Source organism: Excalfactoria chinensis, chromosome 6, assembly GCF_039878825.1.
Source record: "Excalfactoria chinensis isolate bCotChi1 chromosome 6, bCotChi1.hap2, whole genome shotgun sequence".
In the NCBI taxonomy this organism is placed as follows: Eukaryota; Metazoa; Chordata; class Aves; order Galliformes; family Phasianidae; genus Excalfactoria; species Excalfactoria chinensis.
The window spans coordinates 15,625,193-15,638,433 of record NC_092830.1 but is presented as its reverse complement, the minus strand read 5'-3'; the positions used below and the strand labels follow the sequence as shown (position 1 = coordinate 15,638,433).

Here is a 13,241-nt window from a genome sequence, read left to right as displayed (position 1 = left end):
TATTATAATACAGCATTAAAATGCTAGAATACTAGAGAAAAGCTGTATACTATCCAGCAAATAAGGCACATGTCGGAATGCCATTTTATGGACAATCCACAACAGAGGTTTTACAGTCTCTTTAGCAACATAGTCACTCGGTAAGCTGTCATCTTGATTGCTGAAGCAGAACTGGTACCTCCGAGGCTGTTGTCCATAGGTTCTGTTTTTGTTTTAGCTGTACAAGTTTCTTAACAGTTACAGAAAATGAAATTGTACAAATAGCCAACTGAATCTGATAAGGTCAGTGGGTACAGCTAAACAAATGTAATAGTAATTAGGTTATTTTTTTTTAAAGCTGAAGAAATTCATAAGATACAGTGTTAGTTTTAGCACTAGTACACAATGCAGTGAGTGCTGTACTAAACAATCTCTTAAAGGAAACAAGAATCCAGTACAGGGTTGGGCAGACCTCCCATTTTAGCATGGTAAAATATCAAACTAAAAACCCAGTCCTTCATAATATAATTAAACTACATGAAATGTAAAGTGTAAAAATGCTTCAAATACGTGCACATGCATATTCTATATTGCTATGAGTTCTAATTAAAATAAACATAAATCCTTACAATCATCTACTTCAATGCATTTCTCTTACATCTCTTGATTAATGTTATTGCTGTAGCCAATGCTGCATAGCTGAGATCACAGTCTGCAAAGAGTTGTGAAAGTTGAGTTGTCAGACAGCATCCCAACCAACTCTTTTCCCCTCTCACCATGAAAAAGGACAAGAACTACCATTTGAAAGTTGACTCTTGTGCTTCAGAGTCTCTGAAAGCTGAGTCTCTGTGGTGCTTTCAGCATCTTCTGTCTTTCACAAGGTCATAAAGTGACACTATACTATTATTTGCTCTCGCTTGCTACACGTCTAGTGATAGCTTTTTCTAGCAATTCTTCCCCAGGTACACATAAATAAAATGTATAAGCATTTTCATATAAGTCAAAGCACTTGAATAATATATTGGTTACTTAATACTGATATTTTCATCCAAGGATAACAAAAACAATATGGCTTAAAGAATTGCAAGGGTTTTTTTTTTGTGGTTTTTTTTTTTGTTTGTTTTTGTCAGAATTATGTACCAACTTTCATATAATATTTTACGTAGACAATATTTCCTTCTTAATGTAGTTTTGTTGCATACTTTATACAGACAAAAGCATTGTAAAAAAAAAAAAAAAAAAAAAAAGTAAATTACTTCCATAAATATTTTCTTGAGGATACATCCCTAGTTCTGCAAAATACTTAAGAAAACTTTTACCTCTGTTAGTATCCTAGTTGAGAGGAAGGCCCTTCTGAAAGCTTCCAAGTTGTAAAAACTTTTTCCCAAAGAACAAACAATACTTTTTTTAAAAAGGCCCTCAAATATATACAAAAAAGTTACTGCAAAGTGTTTCCAGATAAGATAACGATTCAAACGATTCAGTATTACAAGAAATATTTGTAACCATTCAAAAATTTTAACATCTAAAAAGGTTTCCAAAATACACACATAGTATTAAAAAAAAAAAGAAAAAATTGAATGAAACTCTATGTCAAGTATAACTCAAGATAAATACACATCTGCAAGTAAAACTGTAAAATACTTCATACAGGGTAAACATTTATATCAATCATCTATAGCTAGTAACTGCACACGATTGTCCCTTTGAAATTCATCCTAGAAACACAAACCATCATCCCTATGTCTAAGATCTTGATCAGCCCTTTGAGCACTTCAGCAAAATAGCAATGTTAACGGACAGCAGTGGTTTTGTGGATAGGAAGGAGATGTGATGCAGCCTGATCAGGAGTAGAGTGATATCTTAGAGGATAATTTTGTATGCAGATAGTTCCATTACATTTTAAAACATTGGCAAAGGCAAATGGAAAATGTACGTCAATCATAAACATGTCTTTTTAAAATCATCGCAATCTATTCAGTGAATCAGTCTTAGCATCCACACTAGAGAAAAAGATAATGATATTTCATCTGACTGCAGGACAGAGAGAACTAATCTATGAATTCTAACATTTCCAAAAGATTCTTAATATTTTTAGAAGTAGTTTTGTTTGGGAAATAATGTCTAGATCTTCTCAGGTATGCAACCCATATTTGATCTAAATTTTGTGTTATACAAAAGGTAAAATACAGAGAGCACTTCTTGATTAAAGACTTCTCTCAGACATATGTAAATTCTCATTTTTAGTTTATAAATTGTGTCCCATATAATGGGGAATTTTAAAATACACTTCTTTTCAGAAATAATATATACTCTTGTGTATTTATTTGAAATTAATAGGCAACTTTGAGACAGAATGGCCTCAAATTTTTCTTGTGTGGCATCATTTTATGTCTGTGGTAGTAGCAGTAGAAAGTGGCTAAATGGGGGCCATCCTTTCTTTCCTTGTCATTAAAGGAAGTATTTGTAACAAGTTCAGTGGAGCTGCATCAAGTTAAAACAGCTAAAAGACTGCACTACTTATTTTGGATTCCCAATAATTTTCTCCAGTGCAGGGCCAATGCCAAAGACAAATTCAGTGTGAAATGTTCAGACCAACTAGCAAGACAATATGAGATTTTTTTTTTTTTTTTTTTTTTTTTTCAAGAAACAAATGAACCAAAAATAGTCCAAAAGATGAGGAAAAGGGAAGGATCATCCCCAAAAAACTGCTGCATGCTGGATGGACCTATGGATCTGTAGGAAGGCAAATAATAGCAAGAATCTTATGAGGTTTAAAACCAGGCTTGACAAATAAAGGCAGAGAGTTTCAGGTATGTCCCTGAGAATACTCTGTTTAGGGAGATCTGCACTGATTTAAATTTCTTTACTGTAACAGCTTTGTTTCTGATAGCTGCTTAAAAATCCCTTTGAGGAATACTTACTAATGAATTAAATGTAGAGATATTTAAAGAGAACAGCAGAAAGTATTCCTAAAAATACAAATGTTAAAAAACTCATCCTCTTCCCAGTCAAAATATGACTTTTAGGGTTGTATTTTTTCATTTTGGAAGGAGTTTGATGTGAAATCAAAATTCAGATGTTTTTCTTCTGTGCCAATAACCACAAGCTATTGCATTGTTCTTAGACCAGTGTTTTTCCAGCAAGAAACCAAGCATGCAGAAGAGTGTGGAGCAGATACCTAGAGCTAGGTCATAGATGCTACAGTCCTATGAGCAAACCTTGGCAGAAGGAACGGAGGAACCCCATTTGTGCTTCCTCAGCCACCAGCTTGCTAGAGAGAGGAACTTTTTGAGCCCTGAGCAGGTCAAGAAATCAGTGTTGCCCTGCATACTAGAGGATGTGTGAGTTGAGCCCAGCAGACACAAGGACAAGGGTGTCCTGTCTGGATTCCTAGTGCTCTCCTGCCCTACTCCATTCCTCTCATCTTCAGCAGAGACAGCAAGATCAGCACACTGCTTCCAACCCCAGGGGGCTGTAGTCCAAGTAAGGCAGAACAAAGCAGGGCAGTGCCTAGCTTATAGCTTCTTCTCACATTTTTTTTTTTATCTGTTCTTCCCCAGAGTAAATGCAGGGGAAAATCTATTTTCCTCCTTGTTATTTTAGAAATGCTTGATATTTCTTACATACTTTGTCTGCTACCTGGAAAAATGTGATATAAAAATTGAACTCCTTTAGCTCTACTTTTAAGAACTGTTACTCTACATGGAGAGATATTAAGTATGTTGAAGCTGATCGTGTACATTTTTAGGAAATTTATTTCAAAATAAAACCTTGAAAGCACCACCATAGAACACTGACTCTGGACAAACAATTTTTAAGAGAGCACTGTCATAAGAATAGTGATGATTGCATATAATGGCATTGACAGATGGCCTTTGTTCGGTATCTGCTGGTATGCTCTATATTGAAGTAGCTATACCAAGTTTTAGTGGTTATCAAAAGACAGGAATTATTTAAAAACAAAATGCTTGGTAGCAGTGTTGGAGTTTCAGGGAGAAAAATAATTCTCTAATTTTCACCTGATGGAGTTCATCTGCTTGTCCTTTAGTTGGATATGAAGCACCAAGGATATCTTTGTTCATGTTCCGTTAAGTGCTCAAAATGGGAAAAATAATAATAATAATAATAATTATAATAAAAATCCTAACAGATCTGGTTTAATTTGTGATTCTTTCAGTAAAAGCATGAGTGCCTGAAACTAATTATCAAGAATGACAACTGGAGGTCAAGCTTTAAAATCCACCCTCAAAATCACCTGTATATTTTATTCTTTTATGGGCAAATTAGTATCTTCGTTTTTCTCTCTAAGGTACTTTTTTCTGAATCTGTGCAAAAGAATGCATTTCTATTTGAAAAAGCTAAAACTGTATATCTTGACTGACGTCGCTGAAATCTCTTATTAGTGTTAACATTCAATAATATTATTCTTCAGCTCTCTTAGTTTATAGAATTACCATCTTGGCAAAGCTCGTTTCAAAGTGATTAATTTTCTTTAAGATTTTAGAATTACATAGCATTTTTCATCCAGTGATGTCAAAATGCTAATAGATACTGAGTACGCCTCACAACACTGCTGTGAGGTAGGTGCGCTGAAGTGTCTATTCCCCTTTTGCAGCTGGGGGAACTGGAGTCCAAGAAGGACTTCATGACTTGCCCACAGTCAGGGAGCTAATGCAAGAGTCATGGTCAGAATCAATAAATCCCAAGGTTTTTTCATCGGACTGACCAGTGGGCTTTGTCACTTGGGCTACACATAAATAATGCAGTTTGTGAGATATGTACATCACCCTACCACCAGAATAAGCAGAACAATTCTGCCCTGTTTAGAGAAAAGCAGAGAAACGGTCAAAGAACAAATTTGTAAAGACCTTTACATTTCCTACAGGAATGCTCGCTGAGATTTCATTTCTCTTTACAAGAGCTTGACTGTACATACTGGTTACATTTTGGTATTACTTGGCACAAAACTCTCTCTGCATTAGCACTATAGAATTAATCCTCAAAACAGATTTAATTCACATCAAGTTATTTAGGATTTTAAATATTTCCACTAAGAATTCCCACAAATCAATCTCTAAAGGAAACCTCACAAAAATAGAAATTGTTGATTATTATTATTATTTTTTAAAACCCAAACCTAGAAACACACAAATTGTTATCCCTGTAAGTTTTCTCAGTGAATAATGCAAGTGAATTGCTTGTTTTGTCCTTATGTCGATGTATTCTTATACAGACACATAAACAGGATACTGTCTCGAGGTACTTTCAGCTCATCCCTGATGAGATACTGCTTTGCAACAGGATGACCCTGCCCAAAGTTCCACCTGAAATGGGACAACCAAATATAACTCCTACATTTCTCCTAAGGTAAATAGGTAATAGGTGTTTCAGGAAGACAGTGAAGTGGGAAGATTATATAGAGCGTTCTTCATACCTCATAACACCTTATGGCTAAAAAGTTTTCCATTATAGCAAATTCCTACAGTAGAAAACAGGACATAAAAAATATTTCCAGAAAGTGGCTTTAAAAGTATTATAAATAGTTTGGCTAATCACTCAATTACAGATTTGGAGGACAATTTTAAGTATTCTTATCCCCCTTCATTCACAGTAAATTTAGTGTGCTTGCAGCCTAATGAATAGCGCATACACATGCAAAACCTGTTGTAGCAAAATTATATGACAAGAGAAGGAGCTGTTAGTCACACAACCAAGCCAATTTTATCTCCTCCAAAAACCTCTTGAAATCCTTCCAGATGCTATGGGTTCCCTTCCTGTACAACCACACCCTCAAACAATTTTTCACTTTTTTTTTTGCCACATCCTGCAAAAAATTTATTTTGCCTAAGCTCTGCCTAAGTGATGCTAACAAATAGAAAAGTCCAAGAAAGCAGCAACACAAAACTCTCAGACTTTCTAAAACTGGGAAAACAATTATTTTCCTTCTTTTATGCTATGGCTTGTTTAGTCTTCCTTTGTCTTGTCATATAATAGGAATAATACTCGTGTTGTGGGTGAGTGCTTTTAATCAGTGGCCCCACAGTTATTTAACCTCTTCAAAACCCATTTATCACATACAGTCCTTGTGAATGTTGTATCTTGTCTAAAGAATAGTACTTCATTTCACCTGACCATGATATAGGGTCTGTGTAAACAATCAGCAGAACCTGCAACTGTGGTTCTGTTGTGAACACTATCAATAATGCTTGTACGTGTGTACGTATATATATGTAAGTTTACATATATATGTATGTATACAAATTCACCATAGTCCTGTAAATACCTGTTGCATGTGTGTGCATACACAGGAGAAATGTTACATTCTGTTAATGGTAAGGCATACTGTTAGGTTATAGATAGGCAATATTGGCAATTATTTTAGCTTTTATCTTGATGTGTTTTGTTGCTCTTGATCGTGTGCTGTCAGAGGATCTTTCAGGATGAGGTGGACGGGAAAAGGCCACTTGGAAGGCTTATTGCACACGGCGGCAGTAGTAGCCCAAAACTTTGCACTTCTCACACAGGTGCTGGGGATGTTCTTTGCTCTGGTCTGAAACGTCCAGGCCGTCCGGCTTTTCCAGGGGTCTCTGCAGAGAAGGGTGGGAACAAGAGTTGATTCAAGACTTTGTCACTGCTTTTAATCTTTACTACATGTGCTGGACATATTTTCATGCTAAACCCAGCTTTCTCCTCACAGTTACAAAAGTCCTACTGTCCTGAGCACACAAAATGTTTTCGACTCTTTGCTTCATAGCGGCATGAAGTTGCCTCACAATCTTGAATGCTGTTCCTCATAAAGGTGCTATTTACCTTGCTGTAGATAAACTAATGAAATGGGGAGTATGTTTATGTGGTTGCACAGTAATTTATTCCCTTGGTTCCATTAACAGAGATGTCCCAAAAACCATTAGCACCTCAAGCATGGGTATCCCACTGCCCAGAATGCCAGAAAGGTTAGCAACACTGCAATTAGCTGCTGCTACAGAAAAACTGTCTTATCTATGTACGGATATCATATAGGTTAGCGAGGTCTCAACCAGTATTTGTGAGGCTGATGGTGTTTTTTTAAGTAGAGCAGCTGCAAAGCTATTAATAAAAACAATGATAAACAAACAAACAAAACAACGGAGAACCAGAAACACAACCTCTGTTCTCAACCTGATAAGTTAGATATATTGTTTAAGAACACTTGTGGAATCACAGGGCTGGCAGCATATTTAACTGCACAAGGGAACAAAGCTGCTTTCAGTTTAGTAATCCTTGCTCTTTAATTTTCTATGACGTATAAGAAGTTTTGCAATCACTTGGAAAATATTAAGTATTGTAGTAGGGACACTGCTGTTTGGAAAATCTAGTCAACAGAGGTGATAGAGCTATGAGTTAGAACATAACGCTGATGTGCACAGTTTGTTTTATACTAGCAATATATCATAATTTCTCATCTTTCTTGGAATGAACCTGAAATACGATTTAAATGCTCAGTGCCTTACCAAGATGACGACAGTGGAAGTTCTGTGGGACTGTGGTAGAGACAGTGCATGATGTGAAATCTCAGAATAAGCCATAAACTTCTCACTGTTCTTACAGGGATAGCAGACTACTGCTTATCTTTCTTGTAACAAAGAAAGGATGAAAAAAAGGATAAAATTATGACCGTTTATCTTTTCATACCTTCCCTAAATACTACAGACCTGTCTTCTTCTTTACAACCTTAAAGTACACCTCGTCCTCTGAGTTTCCTGGTTATTTATTTATTTTTAAATTCTACATGTCAAAACCATCTGAGTCCCGGTGAATAAGAAGTATTTAGTCTTCTGAAACTCTTTTATACTCTCACAGCGTTATGCTGTATGAGCTGCTCACACTCTCTGGAATGGAGGGGTTTCCCAGCTTTCAGTGATTACAGTGAGGCAAGATGTACATTTTTCCTAAAAAAGGATGTCTGCAAGTTGTTGCTGTGATCAGTTGTATTGAATGATAAGTACAACACTTGTTTATTATGTTGCATAGCTAGTAGAAAAAATGTATGGGAGCAATTCAATAGTGACTGCCAATGTCTTTTTACCAGTTCAGCATTCCTACCCATGGTGTGTTGCCTAAATTTTTCTCTGTCCTGGACTAGAGCCTATGTGACTTTCTGAGTTTAAATTTATTTACAATTTAATTGCAGGTTGCTTTTCCTTTATTGGATAAGGGGTGCTTGGACTTGTATTTGTTGTGGATGAGGAAGGAATTTTGGATCAGAACCGTCAGTCTTGATTTTGAGACTGCAAATCAAATGCTGGTGCATTCTGGGCTTCTGACACAACAGAGACTAGTTGAATAAACTTGTTGGGTCAGAAAAGCTGCCTTCATGCCTCTTTTACAGCCTATTCCACCAACATCTGCCCATAAATTTTCTTTAACAGTTTGCATTACATAAATCTCCCTCAAAGATGATGTCCAGGTTTAGGAGCTCCAAGATTTAATTTATTCTCCATAATGGATAATTTTAGAGCTTTGAAATGTTGCATTTGAAACAGTCTATTTGACTCAGCTCTGATTGCTTCTACATGCTAGCTGTGTTCTGATTAAAGAGAAAAAAAATACAGCAGTTATCATGTTTATTGATATAAGCCAGATTTTTTTTTTAATACACATGGCCTTGGGAATCATTTTTCCTGGAAATAGTGCAAAGGACATTGGGAATGTCTTGAAGTGCCAAGAGTTTTTGGACTGTTTTCAGAAACAATAGCTCTCCGTGGTTTGCTTTCCCCCTGCGTTGATTGAGCTCAGCTTTTTGGCCTGCAAAGCATTTCCATTTTAGAGATGTTATTGTTACCAGTGTGTTATGACACAGAGGCTGGGGAGAGAGGGGTTACAAGGCAGGAAACCGGGTTTCTAAGAGTCGGCTGGAAGGAGCTGAGCTGAGCCTGGGCCTGGGTTCTGCTTCTGCTGAGGGCTGAAGCCTTCAAATTGTGCTGGGCTTGCAAAGTTTGTGACTAAAATGAAGCTCCAGTGTATTTCTGTGGGTTTCCTGCAAGGTAAAAATCCCTGCAAGTGCTATGAGAAGCAGCTGTTATCCTCCCATTCTTGTTGCTAATGTTCTAAACTTGTGGAGGCCTTTGAGACAGTAACCTTACAGAGTTGCAACTTTAATGCTATTCTAAAATGGCAGGACGTTAGATAGCTGAAGGTCTGCAGGTGATGAAGTGAGATTTCATTGGTACAGTCAGATGAAGCTGACTCAGGACCATTCTCACCAGCTTTGGAGGGTGGAGGCTGTTGAAGGGTTGTGCTGCTGCACACCATGGGGTAATTTGGGGAGCTGTCTCAATGCTGCAGAAGATCCATGCAGCTAAGGAGGCTCTAATCCTCCAGTTCTGCTCCTCTGGGAGCCTAACAGCAGGGATGTGCAGTGTGCTTGGAGCAAGCCTGGGAAAAGAACAGGCTGCTTGGCTGAAGCTGAAGGACAGTGCCTTTCCTTAGAAAGGTGAAATGCCACCGGTAAAAGAGCAGAAAATCATGCTATGTTTCTCTGGGAAAGGTATTCTTTCTTCTGCTAAATGAAAAATTTAATGTTTTTTGTTTGTTTTTTTTGTTTGTGTTAATGCAAGTAAACAGGATTTGATGGTCTACTTTCTGTAAAAACTATGGGGAAGGGCATCTCTTGATGTCTTGAGTTTTTACATCTTTTTATTTAGCACTCTTTGGTAGTTGATGGCTGGTAATGACCTTGTGGAGCTGTACCAGGAAGGCATTTGATGGCAGCGAGTAAAGCCATTGCCCAAGGTGAATAAAACTGAACTAAATTTAAATTGATACAGCTATTTCTGTCTTGCAAATTAACTTTAGACTGTGAAGTATTGCTTCCCCAGTCTATGTGTACTGATTGAACTCTGTATTCCATAAATTCTTTTTTCAAAATAAAGAACAAAGCATAGTCAAAATGACTCATATATATAAAGTCTTAGGTGTTAGTGGAAATGTCACAAGGACATCTTTGAGGGAAATTATTCTGAGTGGAAGCAAAATGGGTACTTTTTTTTTTTCTATTTAGAAGATCAATTATTTTATTTTATTTATTTATTTATTTTCCACTTCAGAGTGTAACAGTTTGATTGTATCACATGTATATAAATCATATCAAATTTTAAACACAAGAAAACAAGTATAAGTAAGTTTCTGGACTCATTACCTCTGATCTTAATTGGGCAAATGAGATAAGTAGATGACAAATTAGATGTGTGTGTAAGAGTTGATTCTACAGTTACAGGTGGCAGGGTACTGATAAGGAGCAAGTCTTCAGGTGCCTTAGTTCCTATGCTTCTCTCAAAGCACAGAAACTAACAAGAACTCGTACATTTTTAGTACAATAAAAGATCATGTGCTGGGGAAAAGGACTAAATTCCAAGTGTTTTCTTGGGTGGCAGAGCTCTGCTCTCCTGCCTGTACGGCATGAACAAGGCCTTCATTTGTGGCTGTGGAACAAAAAGACTGTGATGAGAAGGCTGCAGATCCATGGCATGAAGATTTGAGAGCAGGCAGCCTCTGTCAGCAGCATGCCTCTGGAACAGGCCAGATAGGAATGAAAGAGATCCACCCTAGCTGAACAGCAGAAATCTCTCTGAGATTCAGAGAAGCAGCAGTCTGGGATAACCTGTTTTCTCACTGCTGGGGCACACAAGGGTAGAAATGCAATGATTCCTCTCCAGCAGCTGGAGAGAGATTAAATCCAAATAGGAGAGATCATATTTGCAGGCCTCAATCTGCTTACTTGTGTGTTGGGCTTCAGAGTGATCAGAGCCATTCCTCCCCAAGCTGAGGGAAGAAAAACTGCACCTGGATAGGGGAATTATGATGGAATCATTGCATTGCCCGTGGAAGTAATAGCTTGGATAACATGAAGAATGTATTTACATACCAAATTATTTTCAGTCTAGTGATAAATTCCTGACAGCTGGAAGTAAGTCATGTCCAAGAGGACAAGTCAGTCACCAGATGGCTGGTTCTACACCAGTGCAACAGCTGTCATCACAAACAGCCCTGGAATCAGCCACAAAGTCAGAGGAGAAACCTTGATAAGAGGCCAGCCAGGAAACAGGCACAGATGCTGCTGCTAGAGCGGTCAGGGGAAGAAAATGAAAATTCAGAGCTTGGCGTCTGGGCTGTTACATTGCCAAGAACATTGGTGAAAGGCTAAAAGGACTGGCTCCATGGTGGAGCAGTACAGTGAGGAGAACAAACAACTATGGAATTCAAATTTCTTGAAATAATAAGAGGTAGAATTAAGTTCCATCTGAAGCTTTTTTTTTTTTTCTTTTTTTTCTTTGTTTTGTTTGCTTAGTGTAGATAATATGACTAGGCAGGAAACCTCTTTTGAAAGAGGAATACAGTAACTTGGTCTGGGCAGTTCTTTGCTCTCCTGTTTCTCAGCAACGCTTGAACTCAACAGGCCCCAAAGTCTTGGGAATTCCTGTAAGTATTTCCACCAGAAACTTAGTCATGAAAACAAAAATGCATGCAGTTTTCTTAGAACAGCTGGAACAGTTTTGCAGTTCAGGTGTGAAAGCCACCTGTTTTTTCCACTCTTAATTAGTTTGTATCGAGGCAGCAGAGGTGCAAGTCAGGCTGTTTTGTTACTACTTGTTATGCATGCTCTTCCATCCCTCTCAAACACAGAGATTTAGAACTGTATTTATAGAGCACTCCAAAGTATATACACAGCTGTAAAATTGCTGAGAAGACTTTTCCTGCCGCAGAGAGATTAAAAGCTCATTCTCACAGATAGGGTATGTGGAATAAGAGCACAGAGCTGAAGAGACTTTCCTTGTGGGAAATTGGCACGGGCTCTTTTAACTCCAGGAAAAAGCCTCAAGGAACAAAGAACAGGTGGAAGGGAAGTGTTGCTGCTCTCATCTCCAGGGACCATCTAGTGAAAGGTATGCATAGGTAATCAACATTTTAGTGTAGCTGTAGAAGCCATTCACAGATCCAGCATATGTTCTTGAATGGCTACGCCAGAGATATCCATTGAATATTCTTGTCTGCAGTTAAATGGAATTTAGGCTCAAACCATCCCTTGTGAATAGACTATAAACAAGCCCTACAGGACTGAGAAGTCCACAGATCATCTGAATGAGATGAAATAAAGAGATGAAGATGATGACTAGAAAAAAGGGCAAGCCTGGGAACTGACTGAACTTCTAATTCAACAGTATATCAAGCAATCGGTAATATAAAAATTTCAAATTTTTTCTCCTAAATTGGACAAAAGCATCTAATCTCCAATATTCAGGGTTGACATTTAACAAACAAACAAAAAAAAACACACATGGTGGCCCTTTCAGCTACTGAATCGACTCTACAGAAATTGGTCTACTGGATGAGAGAGGGGAGGAACTTAAAAGTGTTCATTTGGCAACACTGAAGGATGGGGTAGTATCTTTGGAGATGGTTGATGTGTCTTCTCTTAGACCACACCTGTGGGAACTCTCTTCTGCCTAGGATGGTGTGTGAAATGGAGGATGTAGATCTGACCTGGTAAGAGTTCTTAGGACAGAATCATTGTGCCAAATCTTTCATGCAATTTACACCTATGGAAATGGAGATGCTGTAATATGCCCTCACCTGGGAAATGTGACAATTGAATATTTTTAGAAGTGGTCTGGACTGTTTACACTTAGGTAATTTTTGTAATTCTGAAGGCTCTTGTAACTTAGCATCAGATTAATTAATGTTGAGGAAATAACGATGATTAGCATCTGCCAACAAAATGACCCTCTTCTAATAATGTAAGGATATTATTGTGACTTAACAGATGGAGGAAGGGAAAAAAAAAAAAAAAAAAAAAAAATGTTTACGAAATGGTAGGATAAGGAGTAAGAAAAGGATGCTGAGTTAAAATACATTGCAGAGAGGGTAAATTGACCAGATTGTTTTGGAGAATAAATGATTTATTCTGCTAGAAGTAATGCTGTCTGAAGTAGAATGGAGGTTAAACTTCTGACTGGATTTTACCTGGATTATGTTAATTTAAATTAAATATATATATAGTAATATCATGTAGTATGGTTACTGCAGTGAAAGAACAGACATAACAGAACAGCAGTATCAATTTATTTCTTGAATGGAGTTTTATCTGTACAGGTACTGAGTATAAAAACAGCTTCTAGGGAGAGACAGTGTCTTTATTATATTAAGTTGAAAAAAATGTTCATTGGAAGATCCAGACGTGCGGAAGTACTGTCGAAGTCCTTATAATGAAGTCATTAGGAGTA

The 13,241-nt window shown here is 37.4% G+C and overlaps 1 protein-coding gene across 1 annotated transcript in view; it reads right to left on the bottom strand.

Annotated features, from left to right (window-relative positions):
• The window catches only part of ZCCHC24 (zinc finger CCHC-type containing 24), a 106,445-nt gene continuing 93,204 nt past the window's right edge, over nucleotides 1–13,241 (bottom strand). Inside the window, exon 4 of the mRNA XM_072340244.1 lies at nucleotides 1–6,569. Within this exon, the coding sequence (XP_072196345.1) occupies nucleotides 6,456–6,569 (114 nt within the window). The 3' untranslated portion in view covers nucleotides 1–6,455. The remainder of the gene's footprint in view (nucleotides 6,570–13,241) is intronic.